Source organism: Hipposideros armiger, unplaced genomic scaffold (assembly GCF_001890085.2).
Source record: "Hipposideros armiger isolate ML-2016 unplaced genomic scaffold, ASM189008v1 scaffold_691, whole genome shotgun sequence".
NCBI classification, from domain to species: domain Eukaryota; kingdom Metazoa; phylum Chordata; class Mammalia; order Chiroptera; family Hipposideridae; genus Hipposideros; species Hipposideros armiger.
This window is the reverse complement of record NW_017732041.1, coordinates 729516-750772: the sequence shown is the minus strand read 5'-3', so window position 1 is coordinate 750772 and position 21257 is coordinate 729516. Positions and strand designations below refer to the sequence as shown.

General features: G+C 37.9%; 1 protein-coding gene across 3 annotated transcripts in view; it reads right to left on the bottom strand.

Annotated features, from left to right (window-relative positions):
- SYT1 (synaptotagmin 1) overlaps positions 1-21257 on the bottom strand; it is a 550863-nt gene that overhangs the window by 81768 nt on the left and 447838 nt on the right. For all 3 annotated transcript variants that reach the window (XM_019626840.1, XM_019626838.1, XM_019626837.1), the window contains one exon: positions 8842-8959. In XM_019626840.1, the coding sequence (XP_019482385.1) occupies positions 8842-8959 (118 nt within the window). The remainder of the gene's footprint in view (positions 1-8841; positions 8960-21257) is intronic.

The following is a 21257-nucleotide window of genomic DNA, read 5'->3' as shown; positions in this document are numbered from 1 at the left end:
CAGGAATCTTGTAGCTTCATCAAAGGAAGAAAAAGATGGCATATGTATTTGCTATACATTTTTAATAGTTTTATTAGGAAAAATCTTTATCAAATGTGTATAATATGGATAATATCTCTTGAAAAGCCTACCCAATTTAGTTTAGTTTTTATTTTATTTTATTGGGGAACAGTGTGTTTTTCCAGGACCCATCAGCTCCAAGTCAGGTAGTTGTTTCAATCTAGTTGTGGAGGGCGCAGCTCAGTGGCCCATGTGGAGATCAAACTGGCAACCTTGGTGTTATGAGCCTGTGCTCTAACCAACTGAACTAACTGGCCACCCCCCAATTTAGTTTTAAAAACAGGAGTGATTTGATGCCTTAATCCTGTCAACACAATTACCTCTTTAAAAACATCTGACTCTCCTTGTTCCTTTCCTGTCTACAAAATGGAGAGCAGAGGATAAAGTGGTCAACTCAAGGAAGGGAATGTAGTCCTTCTGGGTTGGATTTGTGAGAGATGCAGCGGTAGGGTCAGTTTCCCACAGTTACCCATGGGAAGGCATGGGGGTCCTAGAAGACAATACAAAGTCAAGGTGTAGAAGTGTACCCTTTTAAGCCTGTAACTCAAAACAGACCTGCACATGTATCTCTACCTGTTCCATTTCCTAGAGTAAGAAGTTTTTTACTACCCAACTGGAAAGTAGCAAAAAAATTTAATGAAGAATTTTAGAGTAGAAAGGTGCCCTTGAGATCATTCTGAATGGCCCTCCCTTTTATCTACGTGCTTTCAAACATCAAGGTCACTTCCTAATTCTGGTATTGTGGGATGTGATAGACAGATTGGTATTAGTCTAGCTCTACCTTTCATGATTTTCAGACTTTAATCATATCTCTGCTCAGCTTTTCTTTTCTAGACTACAAAGTCCCAATCTTAGCCTGTCTTCTCTCACAGCCCCTTCACTCCTCTTTTAGCCCCCCTTCCTCTGGCAGCTAGTCATCTAATACCACTATATGTGGCCTGAGGTGGATGGCCATAATTACATGTATGCCATGCATGGGTGAGCTTTAGCTTTAGTCTTGGACAAAGGTAGGGCATTTCCCCTTCTTGTACATATTTATAAAACCTTCTGTGACAACACCAATGAACTTTGGTTGTAACAGTGCACTTGGTGAGTGTCTTCAGTGGATACTTCTGTGTGACCTTTTTCTTGGTTTACAATTGACTGTTATTTATAGTCTAATGCTTTTCTTTCAATGTATTGGGTTGTCAGAAAAGTCATGACGTATTTTTTCTGTGTTTTTTTGTTGCAAAAATGCATCATTACTTTTCCGACAACCCAATATTATGTCTAAGCTTGCTCACACTGAAGCTCATTGCCTCATTTTGGCTTCCTCAACCCAGCAAGATTTTTTTTCATTTATCCACTGAACTTGACATTTCAATGGCTGAAAGCACTTGTTACCTTCAAAATTGGGAGTTTCATGGTGATGAGTAAACATGTCTTAGCTCAGATCTCTTTGGCGTTCACTATTTCCACTTGTCCGTGTGTGGATTTCGCTCATCAACATTTTCCAGTTGAGCTCCATTTCCCTAGTATGTTGTCAATTGAAATTCCACTTCCTTCAATTTTATTATTTAAATGTCTAATTTTGACCTCACAGAGTCCCATAGCATTTTAGAGGGGTAGTAAGCTTTTGTACTATCATATCTGCTGATCATCCCCTACCCCCAAAATATCACACACTGTCTTCCAGAGTCAGCCCTTGATATAATTGAGTAGTAGATAAAGTTTTTCTCTTATCTTTCTCTACCACCCAGGAGTCACTCAAATCCCTTAGACCTGGACTTCCTTTCAGAATGTTCTGGAAGCACCCCTTCACCTTGATCACTGCTATCACTATACTGTTTTGTGTTTCATCCTCTTTAGTGTGCAAAGAATCAATCACTAAAATATGCCAGTTTGTACACAGGGAGAAACTAAGGTGGTCCTCTCAGCCTGAAAATCTATTAATAATATAATCTATTGATATCTGGTCTTACGGACTCATTGATCCTGTCTTTTCTGTCTAAGTAGCTCAAAACTAATCAAGCAATCAACCAATTTATATTAACAGCTCCCATGATAGAATTTTAGTTTGGGTTTAAAGGAATTTTGGAAAGGGGGCAGAATTTTGGGCCATCTCTCAAACCGTAACATGCAGTTAGCCATCTGCTCTCCAGGTTTTACCTGCTGAGGAAGGATAAGGACTTAGAAGTCATATGTTTTATTCATGGAGTCTGAAGACAGGCCATTTGGGTTGACATCCGAATTCTGCACATATTAATTCTGTGACCTTGAGAACGTCGTTTTCCTCTCTGTGTTTCAGTTCCATCGATAAAATAGCATTAAAAATAGTATCAACCTCATAGTGTTGCGTGGCAGATGAAATCAATGAACATATGTAAAGCATTTAGGATGGTGTTCTGGATCCCCCTCTGCTGTGCAAGTGTCTGCGGTGACTTTTCCTTGCATACCCAAGGGCTGGCAAGGTGCCCGGCTCAGAGGGTGTATTCAAATGATGTTTGCTGAATGATTGGATATGTACCTTCCAGCTAAAAGACTTATGTAGGAGTTTTGTGCTAACTGTTCTAACAAATTCATTGTAGCCTATCACTCATTTCTCTGGATTGCTGAAGTAGCCCACACCCCATATCTGCTCCTTGCATTTCCTTAAAACCACTATTAGTCCTTCAGACATAACATTTCTATCCATTCTGTGGTAACTGTGCCTGGGTCTCAACTTGCATTGGGCTTGGATATCACCCTTCTTAACTCAGTTTCCAGGATGATCCAGTTTAAAGATTTGTCATTTATATTTTTAGATCAATTTATTCACATCTTAGGGATTCAAATTATTTGATCAATATTGTAGTTAAACATTTTGAAGTGTCACAGAATTTTATATTCTAACATTCAAGCCTAAAATCATGATGAAGCCTTCTGACATCACAGCCAACTTATGCATATTCCTGTCTTGTTAGCTCAATAAGATGCCAGTTTATTTGCATATTATTGCTTGACCCTGATATCATGGCCAATTAATTTGCATATCCATATCTAATTGGCTCATATAAGTTTTTGCCACTTTATTTATTGGCCCAGCTCCCAGACTAGTGGCTTTTAGTTCAAATCAATTGAATTTGGAGTGGTTTTCTTTGTCATGCTTTCAGCAATAATGGAAGGACAGATAGAGTGGTGGTCACAAATGTATAAAGGAAGCATCTATTGCTTTTATCTTCTCTTTTAATGGAAGAGACTGAAGAAAAAAAAGACAATAATTTAGGCAAGTGGGCAAGGTATCTTTCAGGAAAGAGGATACTGGTCTGATGAAAGAAATGGAACTTCTTCAAGAAAATTCCAGTATGTAAGGCAAAGGGTGTATTCTGCATCACTAACCAAAAAAATTCTATTATAATTTGGAATTCAGCTGATCTGGACCTCAGGTAAAATTATGACATAGCATTTAAATCTCTAAAGTGTATTTTTCTTTCTTTAAATTTTAAAATAAGATATAATTGACATATAACATTGTGTAAGTTTAAGGTATAAAACATCTTGATAAGTTTATATATTGCAATATGATTGCTACTGTAGCATCATATAACACTCTCTATACACTCCATAAAGTGTAGTTTTCAAACTTAAGATGCATAAGAATAACATGAAACATTGTTTAAAATGTAATTTCTAGATTGCTATCCCTAGATATTCTGTTATAGCTGAGACTGGGGTGGTCCCTGAAATCTGAAATTTTAACATGAACCCTGGGTGACTCAGGTGTAGGTAGAATATTACATCCTTTTTTTAAAACTATATTTTTTATTTTTCTATTACAGTTGACATACATTATTATATTAGTTCCATATGTACAACATAGTAATTAGACATTTATATAACTTATGAAGCAATCAACCTGATAAATCTAGTACCTGCCTGATACCACATACAATTATTAACAATATTGACTGTATTCTTTATGCTGTACTTTACATCCTCATGACTATTTTGTAACTACCAATTTGTACTTCTTAATCCCTTCTCCTTTTTTACCCATCCCTCCAACTTCCCGCCTATCTGGCTAGAGTATCACATATTGATGAATAATGCTTGAAAGAATGATTTGTCTCTGCTGATTCGTGGTTTCTGTGTGGAATCTAGTGGTTTCCTAAGGTTGAATAAATTGTTCGTTCCTAGATTACTTCAAATTTTTAAATTGGCTGTATTTCCCAAGTTATATTTCTAGGATGATAGAAATGAGAGAAGACAAACCCATGAATAACTTTTAAAAATTGCATCTTATAGAAAAGAGAGAATATTGTGAGGGGAGGGGCTTGAGTAGGTAGGCTGGCAAGGTCAATGTTACTGAATTAGGTCTCAGTGGCTAATCCATATAGGATGACATATATGGATGTTGACTCCTTTACTACCTCGAGTCTCCTTTTTACTTCCTCCGTAATCTTCCTTAAGTAGTTGCTGCCATTTCTGAATCTCATTGCCCCTCCTTATTTTTTTTGAGACTTAGATGCTTTGGAGGGAACTCTCCTATAATCCTACCCTTTGCTTTTTATAGGACAAATCCCCAAGATAAGACAGGAAAGGTGATGGTCAAGAAGACTGGGGGTGGCATTTGGGGTGGAAAGTAAATGGGAGAAAGAAATGATGAGAGAGGACACTTGACCACACTTTCTCGAACCAGCCCTGGGGACATCTCTGATCTGATTCTATGTCATAGCCACTTCTCTAGCTCCTTGATGTTTAGGAGATGCATATGATTAGAATCCCTTGATACTGTATTTGACATACTTTTGTTCTCTTCACAATTTAGGCAGCAGGGCTACAAACTGTTTACCTGGTTGATTTGCCATGGTTCCTAGCATACAAACACTTAGAAATATTTCAAAAGCACTATGTGCTAGCTTCAGGGAAAGGGAAATGGAACTGTTTACAAGACTGCATTCTGTGTCGTACTGGATCAAGCAAGGAGAGAAATCTTCCAGAAACCACTTCCAGAAGTGAGGTTAACAGTCAGCTCGTGATTCTGGGAAGAAAAGCTAGGGGGTGCCAGGGAGCGGTTTGACTGAGAGTGTTCTTTGGGATTTATACACATGGAAATCTCCCCAGTCTCCAAGAATGTGTCGATTTCCTGCAATCCTTGAAGCCTCCATGTTTAGCCTTCCTAACCCTGAGGACCTCATCTTGGTGTTTCAGCTTCAGTCAGAGGAGGTACCTTTAGCATATTAGAGCTGTGGAATCCCTGTTTTCCCATCTTAAAGGTGGGGGTGTGGAGAAGGCTGAATGGTGTATTGGGAATCGGAGGGCCTGAGCGTCAATCTCCGCCATACAACCAACCTATAAATCAAGTGGCTTTGACTGTTAATACTAAGGACAAAAACAATGGCCAGTATTGAATGCCTCCTATGTGCCAGACATGGATCAAGATGATTCATGTACATTATCTAATGTCTCTAAGCTTCAATTTTCTGAGAATATTAGCTTCCGAAATTCATCACAGGTCTATCATGACAACCACATGAGGAAACCAAGGTTTTTTTAGAAAAGGGATTTCTAAATTGCAAAGTATGGAGGGTTGGAGTTTACATGGTTTGCATTGGTATATGATAGAGACAAAATATTTGTGCAGTGCATTTTGAATTAACAGTAAGAAAGAAAGAAACAGACTTTGTTGGAGAATAGTAAGAAAAGTTATTTTAAAAATTTCCATTTCTTATTTTCTTCAATTTTGTTGATTAATTCCTTACTTGGTCTTAATTCACTATTAGGTATGTGTAAAACATGGTCTACTGAAATCATTTTGCCTGAATTGATCAGTCAGTCCCATCAAACAAACAAATGAACTTTCTTTTTCCATTGAATCAAATAATTGGTTAAACTGCCCATTGGGTGTGTTCACATTTTGTATATTTAATGCAAGATTTGATAAAGTTATTCATAGAAATAATTAATGTTTAGTGAGCACTTAGGTGTGTCAGACCCAGTGCTTTCATTCACTTTTTTCACAACAATCTTATAAACACGGTTCTCTTATTACTCCCACTTTACAGTTAACACAATAACGCTCAGAAAGCTTAAATAACTTGTCCAATGTAAAATTGCAAGTAGTGGCAGAATGCGATTTAAACTTTGACAAAACAACCCACATTGGTTCCAATTTCCAGCAAATGTAATTTGACATTTGAATTACCTAGAATAATCTCATTATATAATTTTGGTCTCATAGGACATACATAGGCCAACTTACTTTGAGACAGACCATCAAAGTGCTTAAAGTTATTTTAATGGTAAGTAGGTTAAACAAATTTGAAATGCAAGACTTGTTTTTTCAGGCCATAGCTCCTTTGTAAATAATTCATTGTTTATTCAGCAGCTACACTCATTGCCACCACTCAGGGAGGGCATTGTGGGAGATATAAATACAGAGCACATTCTAGTGAAAGAGAAGCATGATGTTTGAAGGGTACCAACAAATGGCTATTGGCATTTTAAAAAGGAAAGATTTGTTCTATTGGGATGGATGAAAAAAGGCTTCATGGAGTCCCCACTTCTAAAATGTTCCCTGCCAGACACCCCAAGGCTTCCTTCCTCCCCCTTTCCAGGATGTTGTCAAAATGTTACCTGTTCATGAGGCTTTCTCTGACTGTCCCATCTACCACCACTCCCCAGTATTCCTTACCCCACTTCCCTGCTTTGCTTTCTTGGGGGCACTTTTCGCCTTTGGGCACACTAGGTGCTTTTCTAATTTCTTGGCTCCCCACACTGAAATGGAAGCTGCCTGAAGGCATGGTTTTTTTTTGCCTGTTGTGTTCACTGATGTAAACCTAGCTTCAGAACAATGCCTAACATCAAGTAGGGACATGTTTGTTTAATGGATGCAGGAAGTAAGACTTAAGCTGGACCTGAAGAACAGGTAGGATTTAGCTATAGGCATATTGGATGGAAGAGAATTCTAGGTGAAGAAAATGACTTAAGCAAGGAATGGAGGCAGCACTGAAGGGTGTAAGATAATCTGGGAGGCAGGCAGACTAGGAGAGTACTAGACACAGGTGATGATGAGATGGTTGGCATGGAAGTTTGGAATGGAGCCTGTGCGAGTGGGTACGAAGGGACGTGTAATAGTATCTTCCTATTGAACCAAAGGAAAGGAAAAGCTCAAAAGCATCTGAAGTCACACCTCAGGATACTAAGTAGTAATCCCAGAGTGAACTGTTCTTGTGGTTAAACAGTTCTCAGAATTTTTTCACATATAGTCACAGTAAATACTCATTATGGTTTTTTTTTTTTTAGATTAAAGTATTTATTATTTTGCTGCTCTAATGATTATATCTTCGGCCATTGGAAGCCTCTTTAAAGTGGCCCCTACGTCTTCTGACATGACCCCACTAGTCTTTGATAGCTTCCTTGCTTTCAGGTATTATGAGATGTTCTAGGCTTGTCTTGTACAGTTCCTGTGTCCCACCTGGAGTCTCCCATTTCTCTAATAAGTCCCAGGTTCTTTTAGTGAGAAATTATATTTTCAAACTATATCTGGTGCTAGGGATGCTCATTACTAATTGATCTTTCTGTTTTAAGGTCTTTTCAGGGGATAGGGCTAGGAAAGGTGCATATGTGTATAGACATATATGTACATATATGCATATATTCTGCATGTTAGACACATTAAGCACTCTTTACATTTTTAGAGGAAAGTACGCTCATTGCTTTAAATTTATTCTTTATGCTATTAAGCAATAGAAGCAGTCAGCTATTGAATGAGGTCTTAGTGACTTAAAAGAATTAGTGCAGTGTCCTCAGGCGACTTACTTATAAAGAGAAATAAACTTAGGCACCAGGAGAATTTTGTTGACAAATTAGTGGTTCAGTAAGTAGAAACTTAGCTCTAGTGTTTTTTAGCTGTTATGCTTTAGAATATAAAATTACCAGGCTGCATTAGGGTGACCTTTTGAAGTTTGCAATATTTTTATTAGAGAAAGCACTGAATAACCGTTAATGTTAGTTCCAGTGCCATGGCCCACAAACAATGACAACAATAGCCTGTTTGTGATGACCTTGTGACATATCAAGAAAATGTCTCACAGTGTAATAATTTACTGGAAAATTAAATATAATTGATTTAATCACACAGAGAAGAAAATAAAAAATTATGTTCAACTGTGGAAATGATAAGCCCTTGAATTGACTTTGCTTTTGAACAAGAATATAGTACTTTACTCAATTTTTTTTAAAACTAAGGTGGGGTTGCATAGAGCTATAAATCCAAGTCTTTTCTATCCCCAATATAAGCTGTAGAAAATAAATGCATCACCACGGGGATTTACCCTCAAACAGATTTTATTTACTCACATACATTTAAAATGCAGAATCTTTAATAAAACAGTATTGTTAAACACTATGCTAGGCCATAAAATACCTAAGAAGTCTCAGAGAAACACTGTTTTTCATATCCTGGGGTCATTTTGACCCAAAAACCAAAAACCCAAAAGAACTCAACAAAATTATAATTGGTCATAGGCATTGCCTTTTAGAAGAGAAGCAAATATCTTCAGCTTTCAATGCTATAGAACTGACAATTGATCATTTAGCTATGAAGCAGGAAAACAGATTTCATCCTCTGTGCCAATTCCAATACATTGAGAGTGGCCTCCTGGGGTGCTGTGTTGGGATAAATTTTGAGATTGCTTCCAGCCTCCGTAGGAAAGAGAAGTGTGATCAATTAAGCACTGGGGAGTCACAGCATGCGTGCTATGCATCTGGTAACCATGATGAAACAGCATTTAAAGGAAACAATAAACATCACAGACTTACCAGATAAGCCACCCACATCCATCTTCTTCAGGTTCTTTGCCTCCAGAATGACAACAGTCAGTTTGCCAGCCGTAGGTACGTAGCGAAGGGAGAAGCAGATATCACCCAATTTCTCTTGCTGTGAAAACCAATATGAAGGTTTAAGTAAATTTTCAGACAAAGGTGAATATTTGTACATATGCATTGTAAATTCCTCGGGAGGGGGCTTATGACAGTTAGAATTTGAACACTCTTAGGTTCGTTGTCATTTACCTGGTGGTCTTTCATTTACCAAGGTATTGTCAAGAGGGACTGTAACCCTTTTCTGTTTATAAACAGCTCCTTTATACTTCAACATTTGTCAAAATATATCCATAATTCAACAGTTCAGGAAATGAGCCCAAGATGACTTTTTTAGAGACTCCACTCTGAATAAAATTTTCATAACTTTATTAAATACCTTTGAAAGGAGCCTAACACTTTTGTAGTAAAATCGACCCTGCCTAAATTTTTCTCCCTTTACATTTCAAATAGGATTATAACTAATACTTTAGATTTTGGGGAAAAAGACTTTTATTTGTGTTCCACTAAATTCTACTTATTGATGAGACATTCTGACTTTCTAGGACATGAAAGGCAACAAAGTAAATTTGTGCACTTTCAGTTTTATTCATTTCAAGGGAGATCTAACTTTCTTTTTCCTTATCCTAATATTTGTAAAAATCTAAGGGCAGGTTGGAAAACAAATACATAGTAATACAAAACGAAGCACCCCATAGTCCCTCATGTTATTTCACTGGTACTGTATTTCAGGCCCAAAGCACATTCACCAGTCCTGTACCCAGGCATTTCTGAACAAATGAGTCAGTTTAAAATGATGATATATAGAACTATTATATTTTTCCAGAAAGGATTGTGATGGGTTCTCCTACCTGAAGTGTCTTACTCTTTGGGACAACTAACTAAGAACCATGGTATCAGAACTTTTGCATTCATATTTATAAGCATGAGAGAGATGTGGTGAGAGATGCTGGAGGCTTTAGACTGCTTTCTGATGTAGGAAATTAGACATGGTAAATTAGGGTTTATTTCTTATTGCTCCCACCCCCTCCTGCAAAAACAGGTGAACTCTGATTCCAAAGAAGGTAGTGGTTGTGTCAGACTTCTGCATAGACTTTTAATGTAGGAATGAGGTACAGAAGGCCGTAGCCTAAGGTCCTCTCATGCTCTATGCTTATTGTGACTGTATTTGGCCTTATCCATAACTTCGTGTATGTGAAGTGAGCCAGTGTCTCCACTGTGGAAATAACTGCCTAGATGTAATTTAACAGTTTAAGGAAATGTATTTCCTTTCTTAGGGTAGTCATTATATCCACCTTTACAGAAAAAAAAGGTATCTACCTGTTTTATGATTTATCTATAAGTGAGAAGTAATATATTCTGTATTTGTGTGTGTGTGTGTGTGTGTGTGTGTGTGTGAGTGTGAGAGAGAGAGAGAGAGAGAGAGAGAGAGAGAGAGAGGGGAAGAAAAAAGGAAAGAAATGGTACTCTTTCTGCTTAAGTAATGCTTTTTTGAAAACATCACCATGTGTATTTATAGCCCCAATTCTCTCATTCCTTGAGTACTCATAGATCTTACCCATACATCTCTCATGTTACTAAGGACTTTTTTTTGGTCTAATTGTGCACATGTCTTGGTTTTCCTACATGACTGTAAACTCCTTGCAGACAGGGTCCTTGCCTGAATTCACTTTCCACACAATTCCAAAGAGCAAATAAATGGAAATTTTAGATAATACCCCCGTTTCGAGTTATCTAGGTCATAGCTCTTTTCCATTAGTGTAGATAATAGTAACTTCTAATGTGCTAACTTCACCAGAAGTGCCCATTCACCCCTACAAAGTAATTTACATATCAGGAGAATTTAGTGGAATAAATTATTTTTCAGAGTCTTTGAACATACAGAATGAGAGTCAATATCATAGAAATTAATACAAAGTGTAGACAAATGCATCTGAATCTTATGAGATAAGAGAAATGTAAATGAACACAATTTCTGTTAAGAAATGCTCATTAAGAGGAGGGTTCTTTCTGCAGGATTCTGTTTTTTCACCCCAATATCTTTCCTGGGGAGCTCACTCTGTTGCAGAACCAGGTTACTGTAACTGTTCTAATTAGGCATTTTAGACATGACTGTTCTCTCTTAAATGACACTTCTCTTTACGGCCTGTCATTTATTTCTGCAATTAATTTATGGGCATCTCAATCGTTTTAAAGAAATGCCACAAGTCGCCTATCTTCTAGTATCTTTTTATTGAATCTAATGACATATAGAATATTTTTAAGGTTTTACATACTATTTAGCTTTAGATGAGAGAAGTTATAGAGTTTGAAAAAACACACCTCAAGTAGGAGAAATATGTGAAGTTTCCTATAATTTTAAAGCTGTGGGATGAAGAATGAATGTTTGAAAGCAAGAAAATATCAGAGAAAGAGAAATATGACAAAGTGCTTATTTTAGCACCCTCCACAGACCTACATTTACCTAATTTAGAAATTTGCACATGTACAATTTCATTTGCACATAAAATTATCATAATTGGTATGCCAAATTAAACATGTATTTTTTTATATTAATTGAAGTTGTTTTTCAGTGTTTTAAAATATTATTACTTCTGGATCTATAAGCCATTTGAAAGCTAGTCACTTTTTTTCTGGAATTTGTGTCTTTTATGGCATTAAGCAGATAAGGAAAAACTAATTTTCTAGAAAGGTGAGGAAAATATCCAATTTATATGAACCTTTATCTTGTTCATTAAATTTTCTGCGTTGTAACTATCTAAGGTATAAGTATATGCTTTTTCTAATTCTTTAAAAGTCAGCTTTAATAATTTTCTAAAATGAAAAGTTTGAGAATAGGGGCAACCTTCTTCCATTACATGCTGGTTTTATCCTTGATTCATTGATTTAGGACATTTGATTAGATGATGATGCACTTCTGTCTCTAGAGTCTGGTTCTAGCATGTGGAAGTTTTACTGTATCTCTTGTCATTTACATACAATAGAAGGATTAGAAAGATCTGAACATTTTTTTTTCCCTTTTGTGTCTGGTTTATTTCACTCAGCACAAAGTCCTTAGGGTTGATTCATGTTATAGCTTGTGTCAGAATTTTCCTCCTTTTTAAGGCTGAATAGTATTCCAGTGTGTGGATGGACCACATTTGTTTATCAATTCATCCTCAGAATGATCTGAAAGTTTTATGTGGAGAGTTTCACATCAAACTCTTATTTCATAGTTTTCACATGTCAGTTTGGAAGAAAGTTGATTGGATAATAATATAAAGATTTACTATTAAACATTTTATCTATCACTCTAAAGTTCTAGAAACTAAGATTTTCTAAATTTTAAAAACTTTTCCTTTAGTGGGGTTATGGCAATGGGAAATGAAAGTAGTTCTTGGAAAATTTACATAGAAAGATGATACCCAAATCTACATGTCGGATCTTTACTGCTCCTTGACAATTCTGTCTAATTTTCTCCATAACAGCCATGCGAAGTCGATACTATGGTATTATGTGCATTTTATTAATGAAGACTTTAAGACTCAGAGGTTACATAAGATTACACAGGTTTCTCAGTGTGGAACTGAATGAAACAAGGTCCTTTGTCTCAAAATCATGAGTTTACTGTCAGATTGGAATGACTAATATTTCAACTGACCACCCATGTGGATATTCCATTCTCATTGCCATGTTAGCCCTATCATAAACTAGAAATGAAAACATTTCTGGAAATGTAGTTTTTATAAGATAATTTAAAGACCCTGTAGAGTTGCAGCCAACAAATGAGTGCTTTTGCTGGTGTGATTATCTCATGAAGGGGCCTTATTACTATTAGAAATTTCAGCTTTATGTATAATTTATTTTAGTCAATTGCCTTGATAACTAGGTGGAAACTGCCAGTTAGTGTTAGAAAGTTCCAACTGTGAGATTCAGAAATTAACCTGCTTTTTTAAAACATAGAGCTGACAATCAGAAAGCACCTTTGTTCTGAGTTGCTTGATAGTTCTGTTTTTGTTTTTGAAGCAGTCACTAAATAGAGTAGACAGGAATTAATGATTTAATAGACAACTACAGCAATACCTTTCCTTTTTGAAAAGCATTATCAATAGGTATTAGAGCAGAGGTCATATCTAATGGATAAATAAAAGTTTGATGGAAAATGAATATTTATATGATGGCTTCTATAACACCATACATCATTTTATGTGTAAAAACAGGGGTTCACTTGATGACCTTTGCAAATGGAGCTAAGTTCATATGCTTGGTGGAAATGCGTTACTTTTGAATGAGTTTTAAAAAGGTACCTGAATTGACTTAATGCTGTGACATTTTAAAAGGACATATTCTATTTATGTTAATTGTAGGATTTTTCTATGTTTTAAATTGGCAATTGATTCTCTGAGTAGAGGATTTTTGTTTGAGGTTGGGAATCTATTTAGAAGTGACAAACAAATGGCAGTCCAATAATCATTCAAAATAAAACCCCAACTATGCATATTCTCCATTTGTTAAAAAACAAAACAAAACAAAAAACAAAAAAAGACTAACATTTATTTATAAGAAGGACAATATCAGGCTTTTAATTTTAATAACAGAATGAGTGGCTTTAAATATGTCCTTTGAGTAGTAGCATCTTGCAAATTCATTTTATTCCCACAACTACTTTCATACCCCTGAAGTATCTGCCAAGTCGGTATTTACATCTAATTGTCCAGATGGTCACAGTGTGAAATGTTGCTGTGAATGTACCCAGGCAAAAAAAGATGGAATCTGGCCTAGTGCACAATGTACAGTAAATAGTTCAGGTGAATGAGACAGTATGTTATGTCTTTGAATACTTATTTTGTGAGGATACTGTATAACCTGTTCACTTTGTATTCATTCACTTGTTCACTCATTTCATATCTAGGCTCCATCAATAGCTAATGAATAAGATTATTTTAAGAAGTTCATGGCTGAGTGGAGCATTGGTTAAGAACTGGCTTGGGACGCCAGAGGGCTCTGGTTCACATATGAGGGCCAGTGACACTGCCCTCTGCAGCTAAGATGGTGAAGGCAGCTCGACCTGGGGTTGGGCTGCCGTGGGTCACCAGTGATGGCGTAGTCTGCAGCTCCCTGCTGCAGTGGGCTGCCATAAGCTACCGTGTGTAGCCGGCAGCCAGCGTGAGGGGCCTGCAGCTGCTGTGAGCAGCCGTCCAGAGGCTGGCGACTGATCTGCCTCTCCCTGGAAGAGCGCAATGATGGTGCCAGCTTGGGCCAGTAAAAGCAACATCCTCCACAACTAGACTGAAGAACAAAAACAGCAACTTGTCTGTTCCCCTTCCCCCGATTCCCCAGTGCTGTTCACCTCTCCCAATTACCCAATAAAATCTTTAAAAAGAAAAAAAAAAGAAGTTCAGAGCACAGTGGAGACACAGGTTTAGATAGAGAAACACAATATAATGTGTTAACTGAACCATATAGGTGGCACACATGCTATGGGAGCAAGAAGAGAAGGCTGAAACTTTGCAGGGTCTAGTAATCAGATTAAGAAGATGAGGACTTTAGTTGGAGATTTGTACCCCCAAAAATCATTATCAATTTCTTCAGCCACCCTGGTACCTGAGCTGAGATATGAAGGTTCAGCAGGAAGAGCCAATGTGAGCCCCGTGAAGAAGAGGGCAAGAATGTTCTAGGCACAGGAATGCATATGCAAAGTCCCTAAGAGTGTAACCCAAGTTATTTTGTATAAGTGTAAAATTCATGTAATTTAATTAAAGGTGAGTTTCTATTTGATTTAGATCTTCAAAATGTCTTCATGATATCTTTAATGTTTGTTTTGATTCAGATACACTTGTAGTCCTATTAGAAATAAGAATTAACAGCAAAGTGACTATTCTGAAATGATCAAAATAAGAATGATGAAAACAAAAAATCAAATGTCTATTAAGAGTAAGAGTAAAGTGCAGAACAGAGTGTTGGGAAGAGCACTGGACAGAGACATAGCCATGAACTCACTATTTGTTCATTAAACAGGTATTTATTGGGCATATTCTATGTGCCAGGCACCGTTCTAGATACTGGGACACAATAAAGCATGTAAAACCAATGAACCAAATAAGAATAGTAAAACATAAGGCAAAGTAAAATAGTTAGAAGAGTGACTGACACATCAAATGTACTATAGGAGTGTTTGTTATTACTATAACAAAAATCCTATTTCAACCACCCTTTTCTATAGTGCCAAATCCCTCTGCTCCTTTTCATAGCCAAACTTCTTGAATGCATTGACTACAATCCCTGTCCCTATTATGTTTGTTCACTGATTTCTCTCTCCATCATTTTATTGAAATGGTTCCTGTTAAGGTTTTAAATGACATCCATCTTAGTAAGCCAAATATTTTTCAGGTCGCGTTAACCTGAACTTTCAGCAGAATTGGTTGACTTCCCTCTCTTCCTTGGATTGTGTAATACAATGCTTTCTTGATTTATCTGCCTCTGGCCACTCATTCTTGAATTCCTTTCCCAAGGTTTAGTCCTAGTCCATTTGTTTTCTTCATAAATGAATATTATCCCAGCCTACAGCTTTAGTTACAATCTAGAAGGGATTCCTAAATTTGTATCTTCGGTTTAGACCTTTTATCTGTGCCTCAGACTCATACATTTAACTGCTTATCATATCCACATTAGAGTATTTCATACACATTTTTAGGGTCAAATGCCAAAAACTGAATTCATGATCTTTCTCGAAAAATGGTTCATTCTATTTCAGTGATTGGTACCAGCCTCCAACGAGTGCTCAAACCAGAAAACTGGGTGTTATCATTGATCTTTGACTTCATTAGAGTTATGATTTAATCTATTAGGAATCTCTCAAGTGGGTTTACCTGTTTCCATCCCTATCAAATAAATCTCTAATATTCCAATATTAGAATACTTACTACCCTAATCCAATAATGTGTCATTTGGGTTATTCCAAAAGTCTTTAAGTCTCCTTGAGCTTTATGTTGAAATACAGTGGGCAGAGTCACCTTTTTAATAACAAATGCAATCCTCAAGTAGGCCTTCTGTCTGTCTTGGGGTAAAGACCTGTCTTTACCATCAGTTATGATATTCTCCAAGGTCTGGTACCTGCTTCCTCCTCAGCCTCATCTTATGCCACTTGCCCCTCTGTGCTCCAGCTACATCAGTTTTCTTCTTATCATTAAATACGTCATGGTAACTGTACTCCTCTTTCAGGCCTCACCTCAATGTTCACTGATTTGGAGAACACTTACCTGACTGACCAGGCTAAATAAGGCCCTTTTATATATTCTTTAGTAGCTCCCCGAACTCTTCTTTTGAAATGTTGGTTATAGTAATCATGTGTTACAATCATGTACCATGACTGTAATCATGACCATAAATATGACTGTAACCCTGTGAAGCAGGCATGTATTGATTTGTGTGATTATTGGATTGTATCTCACTTCTATGAATTTGATCATGTTTATATAGTACCTCTTTATCTATATGCATAGTTCCTGGCACGTAGGAGGTGATTAGTACACTTTTATTGAGCCAAAGAACGAATGCTCCACTCTGGCAGAGACTGCTAGAGAGAAGTGATGTGCACACTTCTAGACTTAATCCCCCAAACTCCTACCTATGATCTTTTTCTCTCTCCTATGACTGACAGTGACTTTGGAATCCACATATTGAAGATGGCAGAGTTTCAATCAGCCAGATCTCTGAATGGTTCCGGTAGGAAAGCGGAGCCCTACCTGCCAATGTGGTACCACCTTGTACTATTGAGTGAGCAAGAAATAAGTTTCTGTTTGACTGAATCATCACATGTTTGGGTCTATCTGTTACCGTAGCCTAGCCTAACATAATTAATACAAGTAAACGAATGAATTCCAAATGGTGTTTCCAAAAGCATTGTTAGTGATGAATTTCATTTTCTGTGGTTTATAGAAAATGAACAACACAGTCTTATACTTCATTAATTCAGTTTATTAAGCCCTTATTTTGTGTTTTCAATGTCAATCATGGTGCAGGTACGGGGAACAGGGATGATTAAAACTTGTTCTTGCTAGTAAGAAACTTATTCTGTGCTGGGGAGAACAGGCATCAAAACAAAAATTCAACATAAACTGGTAAGTGCCATTATAGCAACATGTATTATGAAGGACCATTATAGGGAAGGTAGAGGAATTTGTTGTGCTTAATTTCTTCTATGTGAATTTTGAGTGCAGGATAGGGGAATGTGACTAGAATGCGGACTGGAAAGTGAGTCCCAGATGTTTCTTTTGTCGAGATTCCTCACGCTGTAGCATGCCGTGGTTCCTGAAATTCCACCCTTTGTTCCCTTCCCTAAAGTGCTAGATCTCTAGGAGTCCTTTAAAATAATAGGAAATACTGTTTTGCCACCTAGTGGATGACATGGCAATCCATTGTGGTATTAAATTTTAGTTGACAAGTTTCCTGGGTTACAGAAGATTTATCTAAGTGAGTGGAGATGGGCAAAAATGGGGAAGATGTGTTTGTATCCACCCCCACATGTGGGACACTGCTTTAGTTAGTAGAGGGCCTTAGTAGGATCCTGGTAAATGACCAATTTTTTGAGGACATATGAAGAGGAAGGGAAATAATGCAGAACAATTTGTAGAAGGTATCCAAAGACAAACCTTTCCAAGTTGCTTTGTCCCTTTAACATTCTCCCCCCATTAACTACATGTCGTTGATTTTTCTGGGTCAGATCCAATTTGAAATATTCTATTTTTTTGTCCTCATGTGACTTTGAGGCTCTGAGGTAAGTGGACTCTTCCAAATAGTTATTTGGATTCTGGGATGCTGTGCTATCTTCTTGTGGATAACAAGTAATTCTGAAATATGGGCGACACATATTTCTAAATAAAAATGTGGACTTGACCTATGCAGTTGTAAAGGAAACATTATAAAGAGATATTATGTCCAAAGGTGGGCCGTTGATCCTGGAGCACTCATGACAGACAATGCCAAGTAATCCTTGGAAGGCACCGTTTGGCACTTTGAACCCTGAGAAGTGTCCTCTCTAGTACAAGATGTGCACTTGACTGAGTTCCACATAGGCTTACTGATAGAGCAACATTAAATTTGTACTCATCAACCCAACAACTGGAAAGAGTTTACATCCCGACCTTCTGTCACTCTGTAGCATCCTAACTAAATGGAGAGCAAACTGTGGGGGCATAGGGTTTTGAAAGAGAACCCAGGAGCCAGGGTGCTGTTCTTTCTAGAGAACACTTTTCTCTTTTTAGGTTTGGGATGATGGTGACCAAGAGAGAATTGGGAGAGAATGGAGATGTCACATAATTAGGAGATGTCATTGCCCCAGGAAGGTTCTTTTTCTCTGCAGGGAGGCCTGGATAAAAGAGTGGGTGAATGCTCAGCAGACCTGAGTTCTGCCACTAACCAGCTCATTGGGGCGCTATAATCAAGTGCTTCCTGTACCATTAAAATAGATAAATAATACCCACTTTATTGTTATGTGAGGATTACATAAGGTCCATCTGTGAGCCAAAGGGAGCTCAAAATCATGGAGGAAAAAAACAAAAAAAGGTGATAAAGAGAGAATAGTAATAGACTTAGGCAAGTCACACAGAAGCTGGTGAGGGGGAAAAAGCTACTGAAAAGCAAGGTTATGAAGGTCAGAGAGGCCAAACCCATGTTCTCCACTCTGGCTTTGCTTGGTCATAGGGTCTGTACATTGCAAACAGGAGTCTTGAAAAAAGTGACAAAACAAGAAAATAAAAAACATAACCCAAAACACCAAAACCCTGAAGAGTTGGAGTTGGGGAGGCAAGGCAGTGGGAAAACAGGGAAAGGAATAGAGGGGAGAAAAGAAACTTGAGGAAAAGAGTAAAGGAAAAGCTTGTTTATCTATTTATCTTCCATTAGAAAGAGGACAGGGGCCGGCCGAGTGGCTCAGTTGGGTAAGAGCTCGCTCAAGAGTGTGAGTTCTGAGCAACAGGGTCGCCGGTTCGATTTCTGGCCTGAGCTGAGTTGCTGCTGAGCTGCCAACAGGTGGTAGGATGGCTCAGCTAAAAAAAAAAAAAAAAATAAAAAAAAAAAAAAAAAAGAGGACAGAAGGAAGACAGACATTAAGGAAAATAAAAGACTTGGAATGGCGAGGAAAGCAGTGGGAGGATTTTGAAAGAGGTTTTTATGTGGGTTCACTTCATAAGGATGAGAGCCATTGCCTGACGAGGGACTATGTGAAGGGACCCTAATTATTAGTTCAATTGGGAAGAACCCAGGAGATGTATTTGCAGTAATTCAAATCCACAGAAATAGAGCATGATGTGAACCTCAGATGACAGAGAAAATGGATGTATTTTGTAGACTGTATCGGAAGGAAAAGCACAAGGCACCATGGTGATTTCCCCAAGCTAAAGCTAAAGACAGTTAGTTCTCTTCAGGACTGTTACAGGGGATATAGGTCATATAGCAGTTTCATTGAAAAAAAAATACTACGATATGTTGAAGTTCCATTAACAGTGGTAGAAAGATTTGGTATTAGGATAAGGAAATAGGAGAGTGTGAAATAAAAAGCTTTTGAGAGGCCCATGGGCACTCTACATTCTGGCTGCTTTTAATTCAGATCAGAGATGGCTTCTGGCTGCTGTTGGAACAGCCAGTGATGTCCTTTACATGTGTGTCAACAAATGACATGAGCAGAAAGAGCCTGAAGAACAAAGTCTTAGGTAAGGGCAAGGTAGCATGAGGAGCTTAGCGAGAAAGGAAAGAAGATATTTGTGGGAAGATGGCCCCTTGAAAAGGTTGCCATTGGGGACTCATGGGGGTGATGTCGGAAGTGATTATTGGTTGAATGGAAGAAAATATTATCAATGTTACATGTTACATATGATTTATAGTTCTTTAAAAATGGATTTGACGGTGCAGCAGAAATTTAGATAAGCTTGTCAGAAAGAGGAACAGAGAAGATAAAAATGCCTGGAGAAGATGGCTCTTGCAGAGGAAAGGAAACCACTACCCAAGAAGAGAGGCCTGTGTTTGAAGTCCACAGAGGAATAAAGAAAGGATCGGGAATAAAGAAGAGCCCCTACAGAAACTAGTGCAAGGAAAGGCCAAAAAAGACAAAACTAACAGGTTTTCTCTATAGATGAGATCCAAGTTCCAGAGGGGGGGGGCGGGGAAAGGAATACAGGAGTCTCTGAGACAAGAGGAGGAATTAGATCACAGAAAGAAAGCAGATAACCAGTTATATCTCAGTAAGACTGGAAAACTGGAAAGGTGGCTAATTTAAAGGGATATGGAGGCCTAAGAAAACCACACAGATATAGAGAAAGCACTGCTTGCAGTAGGACTAGGTAATATACAAGACAGAGTGCCAAAGTTTGGAAGCACAATAAAATTTTGCAATAAAATACAAATACTTGACAAGGGGGAAGTTCACACTCTTGAAGTGGTTGACTTGGGGTTCTTGATGCTCATCAATAGAGAAAGAACACCACACAGAGTGGGTAAATGGATTGTTGGAGAGGGAGAACCTGGGTTAGATGTGTGAGTGTGAGTGTGCAGTGGGGAGAAAGAGACCAGCTTTGTGAATGTTTCTGGCTCTCCTAATCTTTAGGAGCAAGAAAAATTCAGATGGCAGAAACGGGAGGATCCAGACGAAACATGACTGCCCTTTTGACAGACTTGGAAAGGGGCTTTCCACTTGAAAAGATTTTTGAAAACACAAAGGGCAACTGATGAAGGTGCGGCTAGAATAGAGGATAAAGGTGTGGACATCAAAAGGAAAATGGTAAAAGTATTACACAAAGGAATATCAAAGGAGATGTACAATACATTCATACAGCAGAAACATTGCTCCATGAAAGAAAATTTACTTGGGGTTGCAAGACATAGAACAAAGAGAACCACTACCTGCATGCTTTTGATTACACTATATTTTATTGTGGCTTCAAATCTTTAAACATGCTGCTTCCTTTGCCTGGTATAACCTCCCTTTTTTTCCTCCTGGACTCCTCCTTATTTCTTGACTGTCATCTCCACTGAGTCTTTCCCTGACCATTCTCATGAGAGCTTGGCCCTTCTTTCTTCCTTTGTGTTTCCATGATACCTTTCCAAACTCTTAGTACTCGTATAGCGTTTGCAATGTTATACTGTAGATGTCTGTTCACCTATATCTCTCTTTCATTAAACAAGGCCTATATTTTAAATCAGCTTTGCCTAACCCTATGTCTGCCCTATGGCTAAAGGTCCATATGAAGTTACAGGTCAAGAGACACTGTGGGGCTGGCCGAGTGGCGCGATGGTTAAGAACTGGCTTGGGACGCCAGAGGGCCCCGGTTCGGATCCCACATATGGGGGCCAGTGACACTGCCCTCTGCAGCTAAGATGGTGAA